Source organism: Girardinichthys multiradiatus, chromosome 1 (assembly GCF_021462225.1).
Source record: "Girardinichthys multiradiatus isolate DD_20200921_A chromosome 1, DD_fGirMul_XY1, whole genome shotgun sequence".
NCBI lineage: Eukaryota > Metazoa > Chordata > Actinopteri > Cyprinodontiformes > Goodeidae > Girardinichthys > Girardinichthys multiradiatus.
Window position 1 is genome coordinate 36,592,993 of NC_061794.1, and position 24,426 is coordinate 36,617,418.

The window sequence follows — 24,426 nt, forward strand, 5'->3', positions numbered from 1 at the left end:
GTGGTTCTCAAAAGTCTACTCACCCCTGTTTAAATGTAATGTTTTTGTGATGCAAACCATGAGACTATGATAAATCCTTTTAAATGTGTATGTTGACATATAGTATAATATTTACCCTGTATAAAAATAAATTCAAACAATAAATTATTTCAGCATTTGGTTGTCTCTGGTAGAATCAGTTCATCTCTTTTCTACTTTACTTTGCAAAAGCTCAAAATCTCTTGGATGGTGAGGACATTTGTGGTCCACAGCCCTCTTTAGGTGACCCCACAGATTTCTGCTAAAATTAATTTTAACATTTTGGTTAGGTTATTGCAAATCTTTAATTGTCCTACCATGAAGTCAGTCTTTTGCTTATTTGAATGTGCATTTGGACTCACTGTGATGCTAAAAATGAAATCCCTCCTCATCTTCAGCTTTCTAGCTGCCACCGGAAATGTTTGGGGTTTTTGGAACTACTCAGACGTTCGAGTTTAATTTCATCAGACCATAACACGTGGTTTTGGCTAGACCTTGATGTTTTCTTTGGAAGAACCAGTACCTGCCAAAAACACCTACTGCTCATTTGTTGTTACTGACAGGCTCTTGGTAGCCTCTCTGACCATTTCAGTCCTGTCTTTTTATTTTGTTTTGGATAAATGTTTTAGTAATGTCACTGTAGGTTTTTGTTTTCTCGGTTTATGTGCCATGGTGTGAATCTAATGCCGTGGAATGTTTCTGTATCCTTTTCCTTGCTGATATCTTTGTACCATTAGATCCATTTGAACATTTGTAACCTGAGTGCAAAATACAGCTTTTATTAGGAAATATTAGGAAAATCTACTTTGAACCCCTACATTTTATTCCTGGCAGATTCACTATAACAGTTTTTTGTTGTTGTCCACAAGCAGACTGAATGCTGGAACAGAATCAAAGATGCTTCAAAAAAGTATATACAACAAGGTTACTGCTTTTTATTTTATCTTCTTTTTTTGTTTTGTTTTTTAATTGAATTGGAACAGGAAATATGCCACATTTAATGTGAAAAAAGTTTAGAAATTATTTATCAGACCTTCATTTTTTTTTACAAAAAAACAGCAGACATTTAACAGCAGTGTGTACAATTTGGGAGCTGGTATACGTTACAAATCGCAAAATAAAGAGCAAGGTGCAATGTAGTGAGTGAGTACTCAAGTGAACATTTTGAGTGCAGTGATCCAACACAATAGGGGGCTGAGTGTATAACCATTTGTCTTTTAGTTGGAAAATAATACTTCCTCTCCTGAGCCATAAACACATTGCAATGTTTTACACAAAATGATCCATGGCCTCATTTATTTTTACAAGACCTATTCTGTTGTGTTCTTTTTTGGTTGTATTAACTGTACCAAATAAGAGCAGAGTGTTTTAATGTAGCATGAAGCTTTCGCTCACCTTTATACTGGGGGCATTTTCTGTCATCAGGCTCTAATGGTAAAAATATCTCACCTCATTGGGTTTATGAATTAAACAATATTTTTTTTATAACAGTGGAAAAAGTTAGACAAGCAGGGTTTTTAATCCAGGTTTTTTAAACCAGAAACTATTATTAACTTATATCGCTTAGCAATATTTTTGCTTTCCTAACCTTTTACTCTTAGAGTGGCTTTGGTAAATTGACTATTCACCTCAGTGATTTACAAAATGATCTCAAGATATGCAATATCCAATCTAAGTCCAGGCTTGTTTTGATTAGCCTTGACATAATCGGGAAATCAAAGTGAAAATGAAATATTTATTATTGTGAACACTCATGTACATTCATCTAAGATTGTTAAGTTTTTCTGTGCTTTGGAAGCAATCTTGACCATTCAGATGGAAGAAACATTTTTTTTTTTTTTTTTTGTTTGGCTCTAGTGGCCTTTATAAAAAGGGGTGAAGAGAGTGGGAAGATATGCAGCAAAGGTCGCCTGGGCCGAGAGTCAAACCAGCAGTGGCTGCAGCAAGGACCTCTGAATGTGTGTCGCACATTTCACCCTGGCGCTATCGCCGGGCCCCGAAACTAGCTTTGTTTTAAAGGAAAGAACTTAGTTAGCATACATGATGTAATGTTGTCATGGTCTACTGTTGTATGAATATATTCTTGAAAATGTCTTTATGAAACTGGAGACTCCAGATATTCACTGATGAGCTAGAGAAACAAATAAAACAGTGAACATAACCACTATACAACTTCTTACACACAACACACCCACACATTTGCTTACATGCAGACTCTCAAGCATTAACATGCTCTCTCTCTCTCTCATACACACATACATTCTTACTCTGCATCCTTTTCAATTTGGAATCTGTGGCTGTGTTCTGCTAATGCCTTTCATTCAAGCATGCCAGGCCACACAATGCAAGATTCCAGTTTATTTTCGATGGCAAATCTATAATGAAATCTTAAGATTAGTAAATATAAAAAAAAAGAGTCACAATTATTTCTAAGATTCAAAAAAGTCTCTACATCTGTTCTGACAAAAATTTTCAAATCCATGGATGTATCATGCTATATGCATAAGATTCAGTTCTTGTCATACTTCCTGTGGGAGCTCAGAGATGCAGATACAGTATATCTGAATGAATGCCTTTTGCTGAGTTTTGTGTGCTGACGGTCAGCTTTGGACTGAGCTGAATCAGGCCTCTGTTTATTGCTAATTCAGGCACCTATTCAGGATAACCATATCTTTGGGGGGGGGGGGGGGTCATTACTGACTGTCACCTTGTATGTCAGCAGCATGGGTCATCCAGGAAAGTTACTCTCAAGTCAAGATGTGGCCATTCAATGATAACCTACTGCAAGGGCATATGCTGGTCTTTGTCAAGAGATGCAGACATATTCATCTGTTGTAAAACAAGGAGCTTGTTTGAACGACCAGGTAACAGAGTCTAAATTTCATACCCGAGGGAATCTACAGAGGAATAGATGGTGAAACATTAGTTGTGGTTGTGCTCCACAATTGATTTATGTCATAGCAAAAGCCTGCTCCAAGCGTTCAGTTAAATTTAGTTACAATGTTTTGACAAAATACCCAGCTTACCCCTTGCACATGCATGTTAGTGATCTCTAGTGAGTTGCTTGGTGCGTTCGACATTCAAAGGCTTAACCTTAAGATGAGTTTCACGTTCACTTCAAGCCATTATAAAAAAAAATGTTATTATTCATTTTTGCAAAAAATAAAACTGCAATCTCTGGATAGTCAAGACATGGCAGTTGGTGCAGCATAACAGTTTAGTGGATTCTGCTAAGCAGCGTAGTTGCGCTCATTGAGTCCTCAAGCACCTGCAGCACCAAAACTTGCAAAAAACTAAGGAAGCCAAAGCAATCATTGTCATCATCACTGCAATCCAACCCCTCCAAGCCCAGACCAGACCAACCCCGCCCCTCCAGCATCGCCTCCGCCCTGCCCTGGTCTGTGCTTACACAGAGCAGCCAGAGAGGGGTGCCACGTGCTGTCAAACCTACCGTAGACAAAGAAGTCCACCCCAGTCAAGATACACGGAGCACACATAAGACACAAAGCAGGAAGGAGGAGAGCAGAGAAAAAGGAAGAGATTGAACTCACAGCAGACACCAAAGAAGGGTAATCACAGCAAATGCAGTAAGCTACTCTGCAGGGAGTGAGGAAAATGACAGATGGAAAAGCCTCCTTATTGGCACAATTGCGTGCTTTTAGGTTTTATATACCTGTATTTTTTATGTTTTCAAGTCACAACAACGCACAATTAAAATTTTTGGTCCTAAAGGAACATTTAGTGCAAGCTAGTAATTTTTCATAATTACTCTTTATTCAATGTAAGAGAAGCAGTCATAAAAGAGACTGTGTAATGAAGAACCTTGTCATTTTTACTCAAACCCCAAAGCCCACATGAAAGAAAAGCAACAATAACATTTATGACAAATACATTGAATAACAGAGAAAGAAAGAGAAAATGAAACAAATAATTATGATTGACAAACAGTGTAATCAAAATCTGTGAAAAACACTCTTGACTGGGTTAGAAAAACATCAATATCAAGTTCTACAATCTTTGTTAGATTCTAATCAGTAATCCAACAAACTTTAGGAAGCAAACTAATATTTTCATGCTACTGCACTAAAGCATAACAAATTAGCTGAGTCATGTGTATGATTCAAAATTTTTATCTTTATTCTACTACAGTGCCTAACAATAAACCCAGTAGACATTAGCTAATAGGGTCATGAATGGGTCAAAGTCAATTGTGGTTCATATGCAGGGACAATATAAATTTTCTTAGCTGTGATGCAACCTCTGTCAGTGAAACATACCTCTCCTCCTTTCAAGTTCTTCATCCCCATGTCACCCTTCCCCTTCTTGCCCTTCTTGTTCTTCTTCTTCTTGCAACAGCATTTCTTGATGATGCAGAAGCAACATGTTAGAATCAGTAAAGCAGCGACCACGGCAATGGCAATGATGGCCCAGGATGGCACTGAGGAGAACACACAAACCAGTTCATAGATGGAACAGACCCATTCAGAAACAGAAATAAGAGGCACATACTCTCAAGTTTGACCGAATGATCATTTAGCCTGCTTCTTGTCATGCCCCAGGCCACATAGATTTAGTGAGAGGTGGAAGGTTAGCAGTTAGATTGGATGAAAATTAGATTTCCCTGCCATTAGGAAGAGCAGCCAGTGATCAATACCAAATAAAGACATTATGGAACTGATGATGCCTGCAGCAAAAGAGAAAATCTAATTCTGAAATAATTGTTGAGAGTCACGTCAATAACAGTTTTTGGTTTTTCCTGGCACTCACGTGGAATCTTGTCAATTTCATTCAGGAACTTGTTTTTGATCTCATCAAAGGCATCGTTCTTGTTGACTGGCTCCGTGGAGTTCTCAGCGGAGACTAACGCTACGGGGGCTGGAGTAACACTCAAGTCACTGGCCCCCGTTGGTTTTGCTGCGACCATGGGCGTTGTTTGTTGCTTGAACAAGTTAAACTTCATCACTAAGGCTGCACGCTCACTCCCTGAAAAACAGCATGAAAACACAATCATCAAGGGGCCTGAGCATTAAACTGTCAAAGACGTAAAGGTTGCAAATACAAGTACAGTCATTTACAACATTCCGATGAGGCTTGTTTGTCAGATTGAAAGTATTTTTTTTGAAATATCAACCGGTGTGGGCCGGTTGGTGTAGAAGTTAAGCATGTGACCATGTGCAGAAGCTATAGTCCTCAGTGCGGCTGTCCCGGGTTTGAGTCCCAGAGCTGGTGACCTTTGCTGAATATCTCCCCCTCTATTTGCCCGTCTTTCCTGTCTACCTACAATTGAAAATTGTAGGTAGACATTAATCTGATGTAATATTCTATTCATGAAAACATCAGTCTTTGTGTAATTAATCTACAGTATATAATGTTTCACATAGTGAATTAAGTTACTGAAATAAATGATTTTGTCAATACTATTCTAATTTATTGAGATACACCTTCTACAATTAAATAAGTATTTTTTTGGTGTGTGTTTACCAATATACCTTACGTAAATAATTAAACAGCATGGAGAGTCTGTCAGTTTTTACAGATTTGTCCATTAAAACACCAATTGCTTAAATGGAAGTGAGGAGTACATGTGTGATGCAAGATGTCAACCCAATGTAATGTAACTGACACAAGATATGTCATTATCATCGTTCATATCTACACAAGAAAAAAAAAATTTCCCAACCTAAGGCATACCAAACTCTGACAGATCTCAGACAGTGATGTTAGAGAAAATGTTGATGCTTCCATGTTGGATAGTTCTTCAGAGGCAGCAATAGGAGGTAAGTCAGTTGTGTTGTTTTTCTTAGGCAAAAGCCAGAGTTTGAACTTAATTCTGGAGTGCGTTCCAGGTTCATTCAATATTAAAGTGGAAATATGAGGCATTGATACATTGAAAAGGGTTCCATTTTGACTGGAAAGAGCAGTGTAATTTTTCAGCAAAGTTCCTCAAAGAGATTTAAACAAATTCCTTTATGCATGATTTCATCTACCTGGACCTGAGCAGCTGCTAAATTAGTAAAATATGGTGGGAAATAGTCAACAGTTATGTTTCTTAAGGAATAAAGTTGCCCAAAGGACGAGTAAATGTTGCTGCTTGGAAGTTTAAAACAAAGAGTATTTTCCTCTGACGATGTGTCGAACGTGTATATGTGTGTTATACTAAGTATAGCCCAAAAAAGGACCCACATAGTCTTTTGTTCCATTAGTTTTGAAATATGTTTGCAAAATTAGGATCCTATAGTTTAATTAACTTACTTATATGTTTACTGTCAACCAGCAAATTTTTTTTTTCCAATATTGAACATATATCTAGTGTTCTGCATATTATAATCAGCTAGTTTCTTCAGCAAATTCTTGCACATGCAAACACATGGGCCCCATCTAGACATGAATTCAACAAAGACATATCTGGATAAAATGCCATAATCAATTCTTCATTTGAATGAGTTAAGTGTGTATGGTGTAGCTTGCATACCTGTGTTTTTGTCTGTTAGTTAAGTGGCTTTTTGAGTCCAAGGTAAATTTCCCTAAGGTCATATCAAATTGTATCAATCTATAGCCCTTTGTTCAGAGTTGTTGTTCAAGAACTAATGGAGCAAGTTTAGTTTTTCTTCTTCCAATTAATACAACCAACTGCCAGGTACGACCTCAAGACCCAGACAATCTATTACAACTCCTGTTAGTGTATGTTAACAAAGTCTGGGAGGAATCCTGAGGTTGTGTTCTCATTAGTTGTTGACACTTCAACAAGCATCAGTCAGCTCACTTTGGCATTTCTGTTAAATAGCCCCAGCAATTGCAGCAAACTACATAGTCCTCACAAAAGCAATGTCCATTTGGTCTTTCACAATGATCGAAAGACCTTTATGAGTGAAGTCTTAATTTGCTTTTCAGCACTTTAGTAAAATCATTGTGTGCACCAAACTACAACATCTTCTCTTGCAACTTGATTTAACTGAAACCAGGTAGGGATCAGCTAACATCTTATCTCCACACTTTGCACAGCATGTAACATACCAAAGCAGTGCCAACATTACAAGATCAGCAATCGAATGTTTCCTGTTGCAAAGTGTACAAAATTAACTGCTCCACAATTGCTTGTCAGTATTAAAATGCATGTGCCCGCTGCCACAAATACAAAAAAGACAATATTTATGTTTTGCAGAAGAATATGTATGTTCTTAACAGTGATCTGATACATCAACAATTATAGATCCTGAAATAATTTTTTGACCAAAACCACTGCATTTTCTAGTGTTTGCATGCAATTTAAATACCAATGGCTATTTCATGTGTTTTTTTAAATCATAGCAGCAATGTGGCACTTAAGTGTCTAAGAGGAAAGGTGAAACAAAGGTCACGCTTTCAACTAAGAAAGCTTTCTCTGATTCTAAAGTGAAACCAGGGTTGATTTGTTTTTAGACCATTTTTATGTTTTATTTTCAGTGTTATTAATATGGGATATGTCTAAAAAGCTCCCTGATGCTGTTATATAATATTGAAATACTAGGTGTAACAAGCTTTATGCTGTGCATTCAAAACCATAAATTCTTGCAGAACATTAAAAAAGGATTGGTCATATTAAGGTAATTTATAATCACAAATTGACCTTATGAGAGACTGTGCAAAATTGTCTGTTTTTAGTATATCTGTGTGAGTATTGCAGTGTAAAAGTAACATGTTCAAGTTTTAACCCATCTGTCACTCTTTGATCCAAAACAGAACTAGGTAGGAAGGTTAAAAGGATAGGCGTTTTTGGTTTCAAAAGCAGGGATAATGTCTTTCAAAAAGGTTTCTGTATTTCTGGCACTTTATTAATAACTTTCTATTCACAATAACATCAGCAAAGCAAGAGATCTGGTTAAACAGTTTTTAAGGCACTGAATATAAAGTTGCTGATCAGTGCATTTTTAAGCTTTGTGAAGTAAAGTTATAAGAAATGTGGAACGACAGTACACATTTCCTGTGTATCCTGCTAAATATTGAATAAATAAGGTTAAAATGAGGGTAGCCAGTTTCCAAGATGTGAAATTTTGGTTTGTTGTCCCATATTCCATTTAGCAACACTGAAATTCATTTGAGTGTTAATCCTAACTTCCATGTGTTCTAACAGAAATGTGACCAAGAAATCAGAGCAGCTTTCAGAGATATTCACGGTTGGACATTGTAAGCGCATTAAACCATAAAGCTCACGTGAACCAAAGTGCATTTACAAGTTCCTAAAACTTGTAATTGGGGCACATTTATTTTCATTAGAGTTGCATATAATGATAAAGTTTTAGAATGTATTTTTGCCCCTACTTTCCATAATGGAAAATGATAAGAGATCAATTACCAGAATCACCACAAAGAAAAACCAGGGAGAAGAAACTGTTTCCAAATAAAAGCCAATTTTGTTTTCTTTAATGCTGCATCAGATCTCAAGACATGAGTGCTCAACCAGAAGTGTTTGCCCATGCAAAAAATAGGGTGAACATCTGCACAATACTCAATGATAGTTCAAAGAGGGCACTTATTAGTTCAAGAAATATCAGAGTATCAAGTGCAGCTGAATGCAGCCTGCCATTAGAGTGCTCAGTGAACGAGTGAGCCCTTGATTCTGGGGTGCTTGATTTTATTTCTTACATGTTGGTTTGGGGAAAAAGATGAATCTCCCATTTCTCCAGTGCCAATTTCCAAGTTGCTGCCAGAGATGCTGTTTCTATTTATTGCTGCATATAAATTATTCAAACTGAGGCTAACAGCAGGAAGGATAAGCTTATATTATTTAGGGCCGTGGACTGGGTTATACATCTTCAAAAATGTGAGATGGTGGAAAGACTTGTTCTGCTGATGAAACTGGCTGCCAAATGTTTTGTATTAATATAGTGAGATGGAAACTATGCTACAGAGAAATTATAAAAACTTTGCTGTGATGAAGAAAATTGCTTAAAAACAAACAATCCGTCATATTTAGAAAAGAGATTATGTCAACAAACAAATCTATACATTTCTGCCTGCATTGTAGTCCAAGCACTGCTTTGACATTGTTTAAGGGTCACATAAGAGGAAATCTCCATTTTATCCTGTTTGTCCCCCACATCAGATTAGTGTATCAATTAAATTAACATTTGTGGGAATGTCCTCTACATCATCCACAGAGGACAGACAGAACATAGACTAAAACTGTTTTGTGACCACCATCAGTCCTCTGTATGTGCAGAACATTCTTTATCCATTTTAATCTTGGTTGAACACATAATTAAGGAGTCTTTCTTTAAAACAAGACAGATTTATATAGTTTTCTCTTCTTCTGTGACTAAGTGCTGACATTAAAACTGATTTAATGTCAGCACATACTCATAGAAGAAGAAAAAACTATATAAACCAATCTTGTTTTTATGGAAGATTCCTAATTTATGCATTTAACCAAGATTAAAATAGATAAAAACCTTTTTGCAAATTGAGGCTGTCGAAACATGTAGACCAAACTTACTAGCAGTCTGAAAACCTATACGAATGGCAAACATCTGCTAAAGTTTTTTTTAGCATGTGTCACATCAAATTTTAGACAGAGCAAGGATGTTTAAGTAGTTTGTAAGTAAGCTTTGGTGGTCCATTTGTTCAACCCAAACCACCTTTCAATCACATATAGACATCAAACAACATATTTATATGGACGTCCTTTCAGCCACAGTTCAGGTGGAAGGCAACATGATCTTTTCTACCTCTATTCAAAGACAGTTTGTTTGTGGGCAGTAGGCTCTGGAAAAATCTTTAGATGTGGGCAGTGTTTAGGTGTCAATCACCTGGGCTCAGAGAGGGGTTGCATTAATAGACAAAAAAGAGATTTTACTTACGCAACCCTTAAACATAGCACTTCTTTTCTTTTGGTGTGTATGAAAACATGAAAATGCAGTAACTACATCACAAAATTCACTGCACACATACTGTACTGATTTTTTAAGGAAGACATTGTGAACAGAATCTTAAGATTACCTCTGAATATTTGGTCTGTAGTCTATGTTTAAATGCATGAAAAGCTAATTGAAAAATACATTAAAATGAATAAATTTTGTATGCTACTGATATTAATATGGTATTATTTTCCAAACGTTGTGGATTCAATTCCAACTTCTTCCTGTCGCGTGTCGATTTGCCCCTGGGCAAAGCACTTAACCTCAAGTTGCCTACCCTTCTGTGTATCAGAGTGAGATCGGATGAACGTAGTTCTAGTGTAAAACACTTGGAGTGGTTGTTATGACTGGAAAGGCACTACATAAGTTCAGTCCATTTATCACTTATTTAGATTATCCAGTCAAGAAGGTTTGACAAAATAGTTCATCAAAAACTTTTAAATGCTAAATAATGATGCAGTTTGCTGACAATAAAAATACATGGCAAGTATAAAGTTAAATTTTTATATCTATTAACATTTTTTGATTAGTAACTAACTGGCAAGCTAATTTAAACTCACTTTTAGACAATCAACTATGTTTGTGTTAGCCAATAGTTTTTCATGACAAAAGATCCAATGCTTGGTGTACAACATGGTCAAGAAGCCATGAATGTAACAGTCACAATGTAAATGCAAAAACAGCTTCAAGTGGCCATACTGGAAAAATCTGTATATGAGCATATCAAATATCATCACTGTTCAGAGAATTACTCTGCAAAATAAATCTAAACCACACACTGCTGCTTTAGCCCTTAGCCCTAGATTTATGTTGTTGGGAAAGGAGTTAGGCAGTATTATCAACTCTTTTGACAAACATCATGATCTATTTTGTTGGGTTAGAAAAGAGACTGCAGTGGAAGGAGCCTCATCATTCCACACAGACCGTAACTTTGAACTATACAAGAACCTGATCAGACTTCACCCAACCTCTTCTCCAGGGTGAAATAAGAATTGGTAAGATAGTAAAATTATGCTATATAATAGTGTTCATTTTCATTAGGGAAGTCCACAGTATAGAACAAGTTTGTGTACTAAAGATAGCATTAGCACAAGCAGTGAGCACATGTTAGTCCTAGCTATGCACACTATTTGACCAAAGTCAGTGTAAACAGCATAGTTTTTATACTGTGTTATTTATGGACTGTAAACATTCTTATCAAAATTCAGTATTTTGTATAGTATTTTGAGCCATAATGAGGTTGAAGTGTTTTTTTTTTTTTTATCTGTTCATTTATAATGCAGAGTTCAGATAAAATAAAAAACAATACTACTTTTACGTACAATATGACATTTTAGTAATCCAGGTGATAGGTTGTGATTTTCAACTCACATGTTGGTTGCCTTATCACCAGATATTATTAATTTAATCTTATTTCAAGGAAGGGGAACTTAACACAGCAACAAGCCAACCCTGGTGTGTTAAATTAACACAGGGTCCATGTTTGAGGACTGGATTACCAACATAACCCTAAACCAGTCTAAATAACTATAAACCCAGCAGATTGTTAGCATGCATAAATACAACAGTTTCTATATTTGAGGAGCTTTACATTAGACATGCTTAATTATGGCTTCATCTACAAAAAAAAAAAAAAAAAACACCATAAAGTTAGCCTTAACTAATAAATTAAACATTCAGGATACTACTGTTGTCCAGCACTATACTTCCTATCTTCTATGTGAGCTTTCAGAAATGTGACCAAGAAATCACAGCAGCTTTCAGAGATATACACATGTAACAGTGCTACATTATGGCTAAACATTGGTGGTGCGATGCCACTCACAATTAATATTTTCGTTTCCAGGTGAATTATAGTTAAAATACAGTGTGCAGATTATCTCGTATGGATTTCATATAATACTTTGGCCCCAGAGATGTTTGGAAATTTTAATCTTCACCTCTTAGCCTGGGCCTCACATTGTCAGAGTCTGAGTCATCATAATTAGTTAAAATAAAATTGCTTGGCTGCACAGCCTAAAGGAGCACAGCCTCAAGCATGAGCTGGCCCTTATCACAAAATCCACTGCTCAGAGTTGGTGATTAAGCAACGTTATTAATGGGCGAGCTGGATGTGGTAAACACACTTAAAATGTATTTTTACCATAAATAATGTGAGAGATGTAAAGTTTTAAAACATTTTTAAAGCTCCATCTGAAGGAGTACATTTGAGGGAGAAAACAAGTCTGACGATATCTTTTATCAAAAGAGCAAAAATTTTCTCTGCACTGTTACCCCGCCCTGTCAAACTGCAATATCGCTTTGCTCTAAGACGAAACACGATGTAGTGACCATCATTTGGTCTTCTAATAGACCCTTGAAAAATATCCTTGACAGACCTTTTAGATGAGCCAAAACAACCTCCTATCCAACATTGATGGCATTCTGAATCTTCTATGCAAGAATATTTTAGGACCCAAAAGGGATAGGCTTAAAAGGAAGGTTGTCTGCATGATTTAATATGTGTCAAAACATTTCTTTTATGAATGATCTCATTGTTCAGATTTAGGAAGCGTTAAAAGAATCCATAATTTTTTAGCAATGTGTTTTTATTAAATATAATGATTACATATTAAACAAGTTGAATTTTAAAGATGCTCCAACCAGGGGATTGAATTTTACCCAAAATTATAGTTTTTTATTTTCCCAATTCCCTCTCCAGTTTAAACAATGTGGTAGAAAAGCCCTTGACTCAAATGTTCCTATTGGCTGTCTATCACATTTTCCAAAAAAATCACATCTGATTGGTTGATTGACACCTAGTGACAACGTCTCCATAGGAAGCTGTAAGCTGCAGAGAGGTGAGCACCTGAGGACTCACTTTGACAGAAACAGAGAGAAACAGAGCAACAGGTAGCAAGATAACAATTGATTTGGAGAAAATAAACAACTGTCCCAGCCACAAAGTAGGGACTCTCAGGTCCTGTTCCGGTGTGGCATTCTGGTCAAAGAAATTGACTTGTCTGTGTACTTTGACACTTTGAATTATTTTTCTTTTACTCTCTTCTACCAAACTCTACACCCTGGAATCTGAGATTAGATATTAAAGATATTAAGTGGTCAGTAAAATGTTTGATAAAGATTAAAGCCTTTATTCAACTAGGATAAATGTTTGTTTTAAATAATTTTTTATTTTCTCTTGTAGCAGTACTAGAGAATTACTGTTAGACTCTTTGTTTCATCTTGTTTGTGTTTCTGTTTATTCACCAAATAATGGAGAAATGGACCTTCATTTTAAAAATAAACATTTGTAATTACATGTAATTAATTAATTTTATGATAAAGAAATCGTAAATTTGAGTAATATACAGAGTCTGTTTTGGTTCTTTCATTGCTATAAGATCACTTAGTGGAATAAGTAAAGAATTAGTTCTTCAGACAGGTTTTAATAGATTATGTGATAAATTATGGGAATGATTGAAACAGATTCTATCTATGTAAATTAGATAGTTTAATACAGCATCTGAATCTGCTACAAATAATAAAAAAACTTCTATTATTTTTTCTTCAATCATGTGTGATAGCTGGTCATTGTACCATCCTTTCGACTGGTAGGAAAACCAAGGCGGCAGATAAGCTGTGTGTGTGTTTGAGTGGTAGTGGTGGTAGTGTGCCTGTGTGTTTATCAAGAGTTTATTAGCACCCACGTCAGCTTCGAGTCAAAACAAGCTAAGGATGGGGGGCAAAAGCCATGCAGGACAACAAGAAGTACCACAAACAGCAATTAATTAACCATCTGCAGTCAGTCAGCCACAATTGTTTTCCTCCAACACAGACAACTGCATCTGTAGTAGCACAACTTATAAAACTTCATTGGTGGTTCAAAGCCTAAATACATCTTAGCATTCGCTTTCAAAATGGTTTCTGCAAACGGAAACAAAACCGGTACCAGAGTCATGTTACTGCACCTTGGGGCAATGGTTAGGAGCATCGGAGCGGCAAATTAAGTATTGAATGTTAGGCACTGTGAATATGTTGTTGCATTCGCAGAAAAAGAAATAGGAACAGGAATAGCTGCTAGCTTGACATTGGTCACTGGATGACATGGCTTCTAAAATATGCAGAGAAAGCTGAATAATATGTCCCCAGTGACATAATTCAAGCCCCCGCTGAGGCCCCCACCCTCTGTGGCATTACATGTTAAGTGTGGGTGGGCCAACTGGTTGGCCTCCAGCTGAACTAGCTGTGCATACGATGCAGCCTCATTTCCCCTAAGTCTAACTAATGTAATGGTGACATTAAGATGAGTTTGTTTCTTTAGAAAATGTGCATATATTCAGAGACTTGGAATCATTTATGCAGTAGGAAGACCCTTTACTTCTCATTCCTTGATTCAGACTGAAGCAGTCGAAGATAATTCCATGCAAGTTTTATGCAAGTGTGTAATATGGTTTATATTTTCTGACTTTTTATTGTATGTGACTCAGTCATCTGAATCCCAATGAGCAATATGAATGAAGTATAAGCTATATGCCTCAGAATTTATCATATAGACCCATGGTGATTGCTACAAGATGAGAATATTGGCTCTATTAGCACTGAGTCACAGCTGACCTATGATCTGTCTGGTATTGATTTAAGAAGAAATCGTGTACTGGAACAACTAGAGAACAAAAAATGCAGTATTTTAAAGAATCTACCAGTGAGACCATTACTGCTTTGGAAAAGTTAAGCTGAAACACTGGAGTCATTTCAATTAGACACAATGTGCAGCTTTGATCCTGAATGCTTGCTACTTCATGGTAATTCGACCCAACTGATTTGGACTTGGGTTTCCTGTAGTCATAATGGTGTCATTTTGACCACTTTAAATAGGATCCTGATACTGATGGCTGCAGTTCTTGCCATTTACCACAGAAGGATGAGAGCCTCTTTTGAACTCATTCTGAATATATTCTGAGACTATAGACATCTGGATTTATTGTAGTCAGAGTGTGACTCTCTTTAACTTCTTAAATTCACAACTGCTTATCAGAGAAAAGCGTTCATTTGAGAGGAGGTCTCCTTTAAACAGAAATAACATAATTCAGTTAGCATGTGCTGTTAAATACATGCTAATTTCATGACAGAGACAAATTTCTCCAAGACAGTCTACGGTAGTTACATGAAACATCCGCTTTTGTCATTTTATGGTAGAGAACCAAAATCATGACAAAGTCTTGGCAAAGCAAAAGACCCAGCTCATGTTCCAAAACAATGTGCCAGAACCAGAATCTGACATTCTTGATCAAAAATCTTCAAGTCTTGAGCACAATACACTGATGAAAGCATGCCGATGAAAACACTACTTTTGACTAACAGGAATATTATTTTCTGTAGACCATAGTTTTATGATCTATAGGCCTACATCAACTTGTTCTTACAAGATAAAAATTTTCTCTATGGTTAAATTGCAGCACCTTGCAGATTTATTGCCCCCCTGTTAAATATGAGCAAATATGCCTTCAAGCACATATTAAAGGTTTTACATTTTTTAGTTCAATAGTTGCTATTTGCACAGTGAGCTGCCAAGATTATGTTTTAATAAGTCTGAAATTCTGCTGATTAAATTTCACAGTATTTATAAACTTTTGAACATGACGTTTTAGAAAAACAGCATTGAATCTAAATTGACTCTCAGATATTTGACCTCGTTCACAATTTACTCTGCTTTCATTAATTACAGAGTATTTCAGAATGGGTGATTTACTCATTGTTTGGAAACTGTAGCAAAAGGTGGGCTATCAGTCACCATAACAACCATTTAACACTATCTATGAGTTAACCACTTGTTTGGAATGCATGTCAGGATAAAGACCATCACATACGTTAACATGCAGAGTTTGATAATTAATATTTGGATGTTAACTGGAACCAACTGATCTGGTCAGATGAGAGAACAATGAACTTTTTGGCAACAAACATTCCAGATGGGTTTGGTGAAACAAATGACAAATAAGTGGAAAACCCTTGTTTAAGTGCATGCCATTATCAGTTGTTTAAAATAACATAAGAGTCTTAAAAATCTAGTCGACTACCAGAAAACTTAAAATGGTTCATCATTGGGCCTTTCAACACGAATATAATGCAAAATATGGAAAAATCTACACAGAAATGGATAATTAGCCAGACCTAAATCCTACAAAAATCTAAAAGAGCCTAAAAGTGGAGTAGCAGAGAAGACCCAGGACTTTTGGACAATCTACTTAGATTATACAAAGATCCTTCTCTCTCTCTTTGTTCCATCCTTGTTAAAGTTTATAGGAAAACACTAAGTGCAGCACCATAGATAACATTTAAACCATTTCTTGACAATGAAAGTTTCCCCCCTCTGAATAAATGTACTCAAATCAAAGGTTGAAAATTTCTACATTTTTGTGATTGAATTTATGGTACAACAATAACAAATGAACTTATTTCAAAGATTTTTACACATCTTTACCATGGCTTTGAGGTCACTACCTAATCATGCTTTCTGTCATAAACCTTAGTGGCATTTTGACATGAATCACTTTCTTTAACACTGAAACAGGGCATTGGCCTTGAGAGAGCATGCCTTGAGTGGCATTTTCCTAAAGGTTAATGCTTCACATACAGGCTAATATAATAAGGAGCAGTTAACAGTGGATTTGCAACTGAACAAAATAATTCATGGAAAGACAACTTTATAGGCTTACTTTCTGATGACATTTACGAACTCACACTCAGGATCTCAACATTAACTCTGTCAGCAGAACGGCTCATTCTTCAAGTCACGACTGGACATTTAAAAGCACACTGTGTTCAGTCTGAGAGGAGCACAAATGCTCTTCATATAAAGATAAACACTAAACATCCTTGAGGAAAAACTGACCATCAATCAGAGATGCTATCAGGGCAATTACACCTCCACGACAACAAATGTAAGAGCATCAAGATGTCCTGCTGGTGGTACTGATGATCGGAGGGCAGCAACCAAGATGTCAAAAAGGTGCTTTGTGCTTCAGCTCACTAGAGACAATTAGAGAAAAAGGCCTTGGCTACACTATGCATCTTGACCCAAAGGGCTGTGCAGAGAGGCTCATTTACAAACCTGCTTGAATAGATAAAACAATGTTCATTCTCACCTGCGGCTGTGACTCAGCTATTATCATGAGGGAACCTTGGAAAGGAGGAGTGAGGTGCAAGGATTTAAATGCTGAGCTGAGGCGCTTCAGGTATCATTTACAGCCAGTTGCCATACATCCTCCCTCTTCCCCTCAGCACGGCCCCTTCCCCTGTCTCCCGATAGGCCAATTAATCATTCTGTCACACAGACAGTGACCCAATCTGCATGTAAAGCTGTGCAGAGGAAATGTGACACGAGCAGAGGGTCTCCTGCACCACAGCAGATAAGCAACATCTAATAACATTCAGAGGGGAAAATTCTTAGCAAAGGAAGCTGTAAGTGAAAAATCGTTTTGAGGCAACGGAAATAACTAAAGGAAAAGGTGTATTAAACGGGCATCTTGTTACATTGAGAAATTTGCTTTCATCCTTCCAGGTGGAGAATGAGATGAGCAGAATGATATACTACTCATGTCTTTTCACCACATTTTGAGGTGAAACCAGAAGATTTCCAAAGCTACAAAGATTATTCTGCTACACACTAAAACATTGAAAAGAAGGAAACACAGACGAAATGAGTAAAGAATGGTGATTTCAGATTTAATTTGCTGTAATGTTTTTTTTTCTAATTCTCAATTTACTCAGAAAAAATATTTAGAGCTAGACTTTTTTTAAATAAGTGCTGCACAAAATATGAAATCCCCTGCCAACAACATTTTTAGCAACTTGGATGGAAGTTTTGACATTGTGATGATGTAAAGATGAAAAAAGAGTAGCAAACAAGGCAAACGTACTTCGGATGTTATCTGAAATAATAAAAGTCGTACTATTTAAAGTCAACACAAACATTTTCTGTGCTGGAGATGATGTCGAACAACTGTTAAAGGATGTAACAAATGAAATGAACAAACTGAAATCATGGTTTGAAACAAGCTGTTCTTAAACTTGAACAAACCTAAAGAATATTATTTTGGATCTATTGGTCACGTACAGATATTTAAATATAGATAAACAGGGTAAACATTATAAGCACATGAAAATTCATTTGCTGGGATTATTACTGATGATAAACTCATTTAAAAAAACAGTTCAAATCATTATACAAGAATATGGATATTATAGAATAAATTTAGTAATATTTGTTGCTGTAATATTAGCACTACAATTATAGGTAGTAAAAGTATTATCATTGTTTATTACATTAAGAAGCTGATTCTAATACAAGGAAAGATTATTGTTATTGCTGCTGTAGTTTGTATATATCTCTGTTTGGTACTGTATCTGGGAGCATATTTATTTAAATGTTAAGACCACTTCAAGATTTATAAGAATGACAAAATTGGAAACATTTATTCTATGAGTAATGTACTATGCTAATACTTAATATATGTGCTACATAAATTAGAAAAGTAAGACATGATAATGGTGAAGCATGGAGGGGTGTGATTAAATACGTTTACACTTCAACCCGCTCCTTTTAATATATGGTCCAAATCTATAATGTGTCCAATTTTATGATATACTGTTGTTAACCTGCACATAGTCAAATACAATAAATCAAACAGAACCCTACAGAACTGGTTTTACATTCATCAATAGTCACGTATCACTTACAATGAAGGCTTGATCAGCTCAATCCAGTGAGTTCTTTAAAATTTTGTTCTCCATTCTTTAAGCAATTGATTCCACAAAGCTGGGTATTAAAATACCAAACAAGACTTTAAAATCTGTTTCCTTTCGCCTTCTGACAAACCAATAAGCTCTAATCCAAGATTTACTAGACCCTTGGATTTTTAATTAATTTTAATCAGTGCAATTTTGGGTGATTGTTTTGTAGTCATTAGTGATTTTAGTTTAGAAGTAGTTTCTAAAAATAAAATAAGTGTTGTTTGTTTTGCTTGTTAGTTGCTAATATTTGTTGTGTTTGGTTGTTTTAGTAAACCATAGTAAACAGATAGTTGTTGCTTTATAATACAATTGATCATTGATTTCAGTGATTCGCAACTCTCTTAAAATTTAATGTTCTTATCTAATTCAATTATGTTTGTTTATATAGCACCAGTTCACAACACCTTATCTCAAGGCACTTTACAAACTCAATTCATTTGGATCAGACCGATTTTAAGTCAAGGACATACATTCCACTTGATTTTATATTGTAATGCTTTATACCAATTTCATTTGACCAATTTCTCCAACACACTTAAAACAATACCCAGATCACATAACTTCCTTTGACGATGTGATTGCAAGAAAATTGCAGATTATCTACAACAATGAAATGCAGAACTACCTCTACTTGTTTAAAGGTTGCAATAGGAATAATTTCTTTGTTATGCATAAATATTTCTAAAACTGTAACTAATAGTTAAAAACACACAAACAAAACAAATACACCGACTATGCAACATTCCACATAACCAATCTGGACATTAACTTAAAAATATCGATAACATTTCCTCAGAAAGTTTGTCTCTTGAAACTCAAAAAAACATTTTCCCTTGTCTGCATTAAAGTTGATTTAAGTTCTTTATTTAACAATCACAAATGTTTGTTTCCTATATAAAGCAATGGAGGGAGAAAATGCAAGTAGGTAAAAATCTCACAATGCCCCACAATGACAGTTGGCAGCACAGTTTAAAGAGAAGCCAAACTGCTCTGTCAGCACAGCAGGATGTGTGTGATTTGTGACAGCATCTGACCGTTTAACACCGAGGCTTCATGCTGTTGTCTGCCAGAGAAACATCAGCAAATGGGACAGGACCCAAGGCTGGGAAGGGTCAGCCCTCAGTATAGGGGGAAGAGCTGATGGCATTCACAGAGATAGCTGCATTAATGTGTCAGAAAAAATGCTGATTCATCTTATTGGATAGCAAAAGCTGGGTTTGTACTTTTCAGCAATGATCTCATTTAGAAATCTTAAATATATAAGCTTAGACAGAATGTTTCAATAAAGCTGCAAGGATGTGGACAACAATGGCGATATAGTGGGCACACCCACTCTACCGATATATTCCTAGAATTATATGAATCAGAATCAGAGTCAGCTTTATTGCCAAGTTCGTGCATACAACATACAAGGAATTTGACTCCGGTACACTTTGCTCTCTGGGTTTCTTTTTTTTTTTTTTTTTTTTGGGGGGGGGGGGTTTTTTGCGTTATAAGATATATTCTGCATATATCTTTATGTCCTTAAATACATATATACAATATACACATATACAAGGTGTAATTGCAATTTCAGTATGAGGTTGTTTGGTACTGAAGCCTACACTATTACAGTAAGCCTCTTTCCTTTCTCTTTTTCTGTGAGTACTTCCAGCATTTGGGCGCCAGCTGCCTTCTTGGAGGGAGCAAACAGGAAAAAGAAAGGAGACTACTGAACTTCAAAGCCTCCTCTCATTTTGCTGATTATGTATGAGAGACTCCGAGAGCATTTCTTAGCGCGAGAGCCACTGGGAGCGGCTGCCTGAGGTACGGACTTAATGAGCCTGTCTAAATGTTTTAGAGCCTGACAAAAAGAAAATTATCAGAGCATGCTCAATATCACATAGGTATTGGTATTAGAGAAGTAAAGATGCAACAGCAGCACCCCACATAAGAGTCAAAATAAATATTAACTAGTATACACTAATCAAGCATAACATTACAATGACTGACAGGTGAAATATATATCCCAGGTATCTCTTCATCATTTAGGGGGGACTATATTAGCCAGTTAGTGAACATTTAGTCTTTACAGATTATGTGTTACGAGCAGGAAAAAAGGGCAAGTCTAAGAACATGAGCAAGTTTGCCAAGAGCTAAATTATGATGGCTAGACAACTGAGTCAGATCATTTCCAAAACCACAGCTTATGTAGGCTGTTCCTAAGCTGCAGTGATCATTAGCTATAAGAAGTGGTCCAAGGAAGTAACAAAGATGAATGGAGGACAGAGTCATGGGCAGAGGAGGCTCACCGATAAGAATGGAGAGCGAATGCCAGACTGTGGGGTCCGATCTAACATAGGAATTACTGTAGTTTCGTGCATGTGGGGCTGTATAGGCGCAGACCAGTCAAGGTATTAGTCTTGACCCCTGTCTATGGCCGATACCTCCAACAATGGGTATGTGAGCAATGGACCCCAGAGCAATGGCAGAAGTTGTTCTTGTTTGAGGAACTACATTTTCTTTCACATAATGGGGGTGGTCTCATGTGTAACTTAGCTAGAGAACGCATGGCACGAGGATGCACTATGCAAAGAGTTTATGTGATGCTTTGGGATTCTCCTGGGAAACATTGTGTCATGGCATCCATGAAGATGTAAATTTGAGACTTGCCACCTACATAAGCATTATTGCTGATCCTCTATATCCTCTTAGGGAAACACTATCCCCTCGCAGCTGTGGCCTTTTTCAGCAGGATAGTGCACCCTGCCACAAAGCAAAAATCCTTCAGCAATGGTTTGAGAAGAATATGCTTGAGGTGTTATCTTGTCATCCAAATTTCCTAGATCTCAGGTCAATCGAGCAGCTGTGAGTTTTGCTTAAACAAATCCAATCCAGCTGTCTTGGCAGTCAAAGGGGAACCAAAACACTGTTAAGCAGGGAGTCATAATGTTATGAATGATTGATGTAAAACAGGTTTTGCACTGACATCTTGGGCCCTAGTGTTTCTGTAAAGGTTTTTCTGGCGGTCTACATGTTGCAGTTATGACAATTGGCTTGCCGCAATGTCTTGGGTTTAGATATCAGCCAATGGCAGTTTGCATGTTCTCCTTGAACCCGTATGGGGTTTCTCTGGGTATTATCGTTTCCGCCACGAAATGTGCTTATGGAGGTAAGTGATAATTGTAATTTGCCCTGGGTATGCGTGTGTGGGACTGGTTGTTTGTCTTGTAAGCCTCTGTGATGGGTTGGAAACCTGTGAGTGTAACCTGCCTCTCAGCAATTTGCCATTGGAGATAGACATAAGCAACTCTCAGCTCCTTGGTTTAATTTAGATCTGCATACTTTAAAGCACAATGTTAGAAAATTGGAGAAAAAATGGCGCTCTACACACCTAGAGGATTCTTACTTAATCTGGAAAAATAGCCTACTGTTGTACAAAAAGACACTTCGCCAAGCCAGAACATCTTATTTCTCATCATTAATAGAAGAGAACAAGAATAATCCTAGGTTTCTCTAGTACAGTTGCTAAACTTACACAGTCATAGCTCTGTTGAGCCATCCATTCCCTTAGCTCTCAGCAGTCATGACTTTATGGGATTCTTCTTAAATAAAATTTATTTTATTAAAAATCAAATATTTGACATACTCCCGAAGACAATTACTTCATCCTCAGTAAGTGAGACAACATTGGAAATAACTGCAGAACCTGATTTGCGTTTGGACTGTTTTGATCCTGTGGAGTTTCCTGAGTTATCAGAAATATTAGCCTTATCTAAACCTTCAACTTGTATTTTAGACCCAATCCCAACCAAATTATTTAAGGAAGTGTTCCCTCTGATTACCAGTCCCATTTTAGGTATGATTAACCTATCCTTAGTAAATGAATATGTACCACAGGCTTTTAAGGTAGCTATAATTAAACCTTTACTTAAGAAACCTTCGCTTGATCGAGATGACTTGAAAAATTACAGACCTATATCCAATCTTCCATTCTTATCTAAAATTCTTGAGAAAATAGTTGCTAATCAAATGTGTGAGCATTTAAACAGCAATGACCTGTTTGAAGAGTTTCAGTCAGGTTTCAGAGCTCATCATATCACTGAAACAGCTCTGCTGAAAGTCACTAATTATATTCTTATGGCCTCAGATAATGGACTTGTGTCTGTACTTGTCCCCTTAGATCTCAGTGTTGCATTTGATACAGTCGATCATAATATTCTCTTAGAATGGCTGGAACATGCTGTAGGGATCAGAGAGACAGCACTAGGCTGGTTTAAATCTTATTGGTATGACAGTTTCCAGTTTGTTCATGTAAATGATAAATCATCTTTAAACTCCAGGGTTAATTGTGGAGTACCACAGGGTTCAGTACTTGGGCCAATTCACTTTACTATATATATATATATATATATGCTTCCAATAGGTAAAATTATCAGGCAGCATAGGATAAATTTTCACTGTTACACTGATGATACTCAGCTTTACTTATCCATAAATCCTGATGAGCCCAACCAGTTAGATAGAGTACAAGCATGTCTTGAAGACATAAAAACTTGGATAACTTGAAATTTTTTGCTTCTAAATTCAGACAAGACAGAAGTTGTTGTCTTTGGACCGGAGTCTTTAAAAAAGAAACTGCTTAGTAAATCACTTAACCTGGATGGCATTAAATTGACCTCCAGTAAAGTAAAAAAAACCTTGGTGTTATTTTTGACCAGGATATGTCATTTAAATCCCATATTAAACAGATTTCTAGGATTTCCTTTTCCCCCCCCGGAACATTGCCAAAATTAGAAATATCCTATCCAGGAGTGACGCTGAAAAACTAGTCCATGGATTTGTTACTTCTAGGCTGGACTATTGTAATTCTTTACTATCAGGATGTCCACAAAATGCAGTTAAAAGCCTTCAGCTGATTCAAAATGCTGCAGCAAGAGTTCTGATGAAAATTAAAAAGAGAGATCATATTTCTCCTACTTTAGCTTCCCTTCATTGGCTCCCTGTTAAATCCAGAATAGAATTTAAAATTATCCTTCTCACATATAAAGCCCTTAATGATCTAGCTCCATCATACATCAGAGATCTGATGGTTCCATATGTTCCTAACAGAGCACTTCGTTCTCAGACAGCAGGTTTACTGGTGGTTCCTAGAGACTCTAGAAGTAGAATGGGAGGCAGATCTTTTAGTTATCGAGCTCCTCTCCTGTGGAACAGCTCCTGGTTTTGGTCCATGAGGCAGACACCCTGTCTACTTTTAAGGCTAGGCTTAACACTTTTCTTTGTGATAAAGCTTATAGTTAGAGTGGCTTAGGCTATCTTCCTTATTTTTTACCTCCGCCTTCCTCCCTCCCTGTTAGACGGAGTAAGGGGGAGTCAGGTTTAGTCTAAACCGACTCAGTTATGGTTGAGGTGCAAACACAACCTCCATTTCTGCTACCTGTATGACCCCTTCTCTTTTCCAGTGGTTATAATCAGTCAGACCAAGAGAGCTATCCCGAACCTTGTGGTTTTTAGTATAACAATGGCCACCAGTGGGCTCTAGATGGACTAACTTTATCAGTTTATTATTTTACTTAGTGCCCCTACACGTGGCCTGTTCTGGGGTGGCCGGGCTCTGGCACTCGGGGGTTTGGTCTGGCCTCCCCGGCGGCCCGTGCCGTGCCGTTCCGGACCCTTTGTGGGGTGCCTTGAGATGACATTGCTGTATATATGCAATATATATAAATAAATAAACTGAAACTATCTCTCTAGTTATGCTGCT

At 36.8% G+C, this 24,426-nt stretch overlaps 1 protein-coding gene across 6 annotated transcripts in view; it reads right to left on the reverse strand.

Annotated features, from left to right (window-relative positions):
* LOC124868338 (synaptotagmin-2-like) overlaps positions 1-24,426 on the reverse strand; it is a 90,692-nt gene that overhangs the window by 18,151 nt on the left and 48,115 nt on the right. For all 6 annotated transcript variants that reach the window (XM_047365522.1, XM_047365550.1, XM_047365503.1 and 3 more), the window contains 2 exons: positions 4,786-5,001; positions 4,296-4,456 (listed from right to left, as the gene is read on the reverse strand). In XM_047365522.1, coding sequence (XP_047221478.1) covers positions 4,296-4,456; positions 4,786-4,978 — 354 coding nt within the window. In that variant the 5' untranslated portion in view covers positions 4,979-5,001. The remainder of the gene's footprint in view (positions 1-4,295; positions 4,457-4,785; positions 5,002-24,426) is intronic.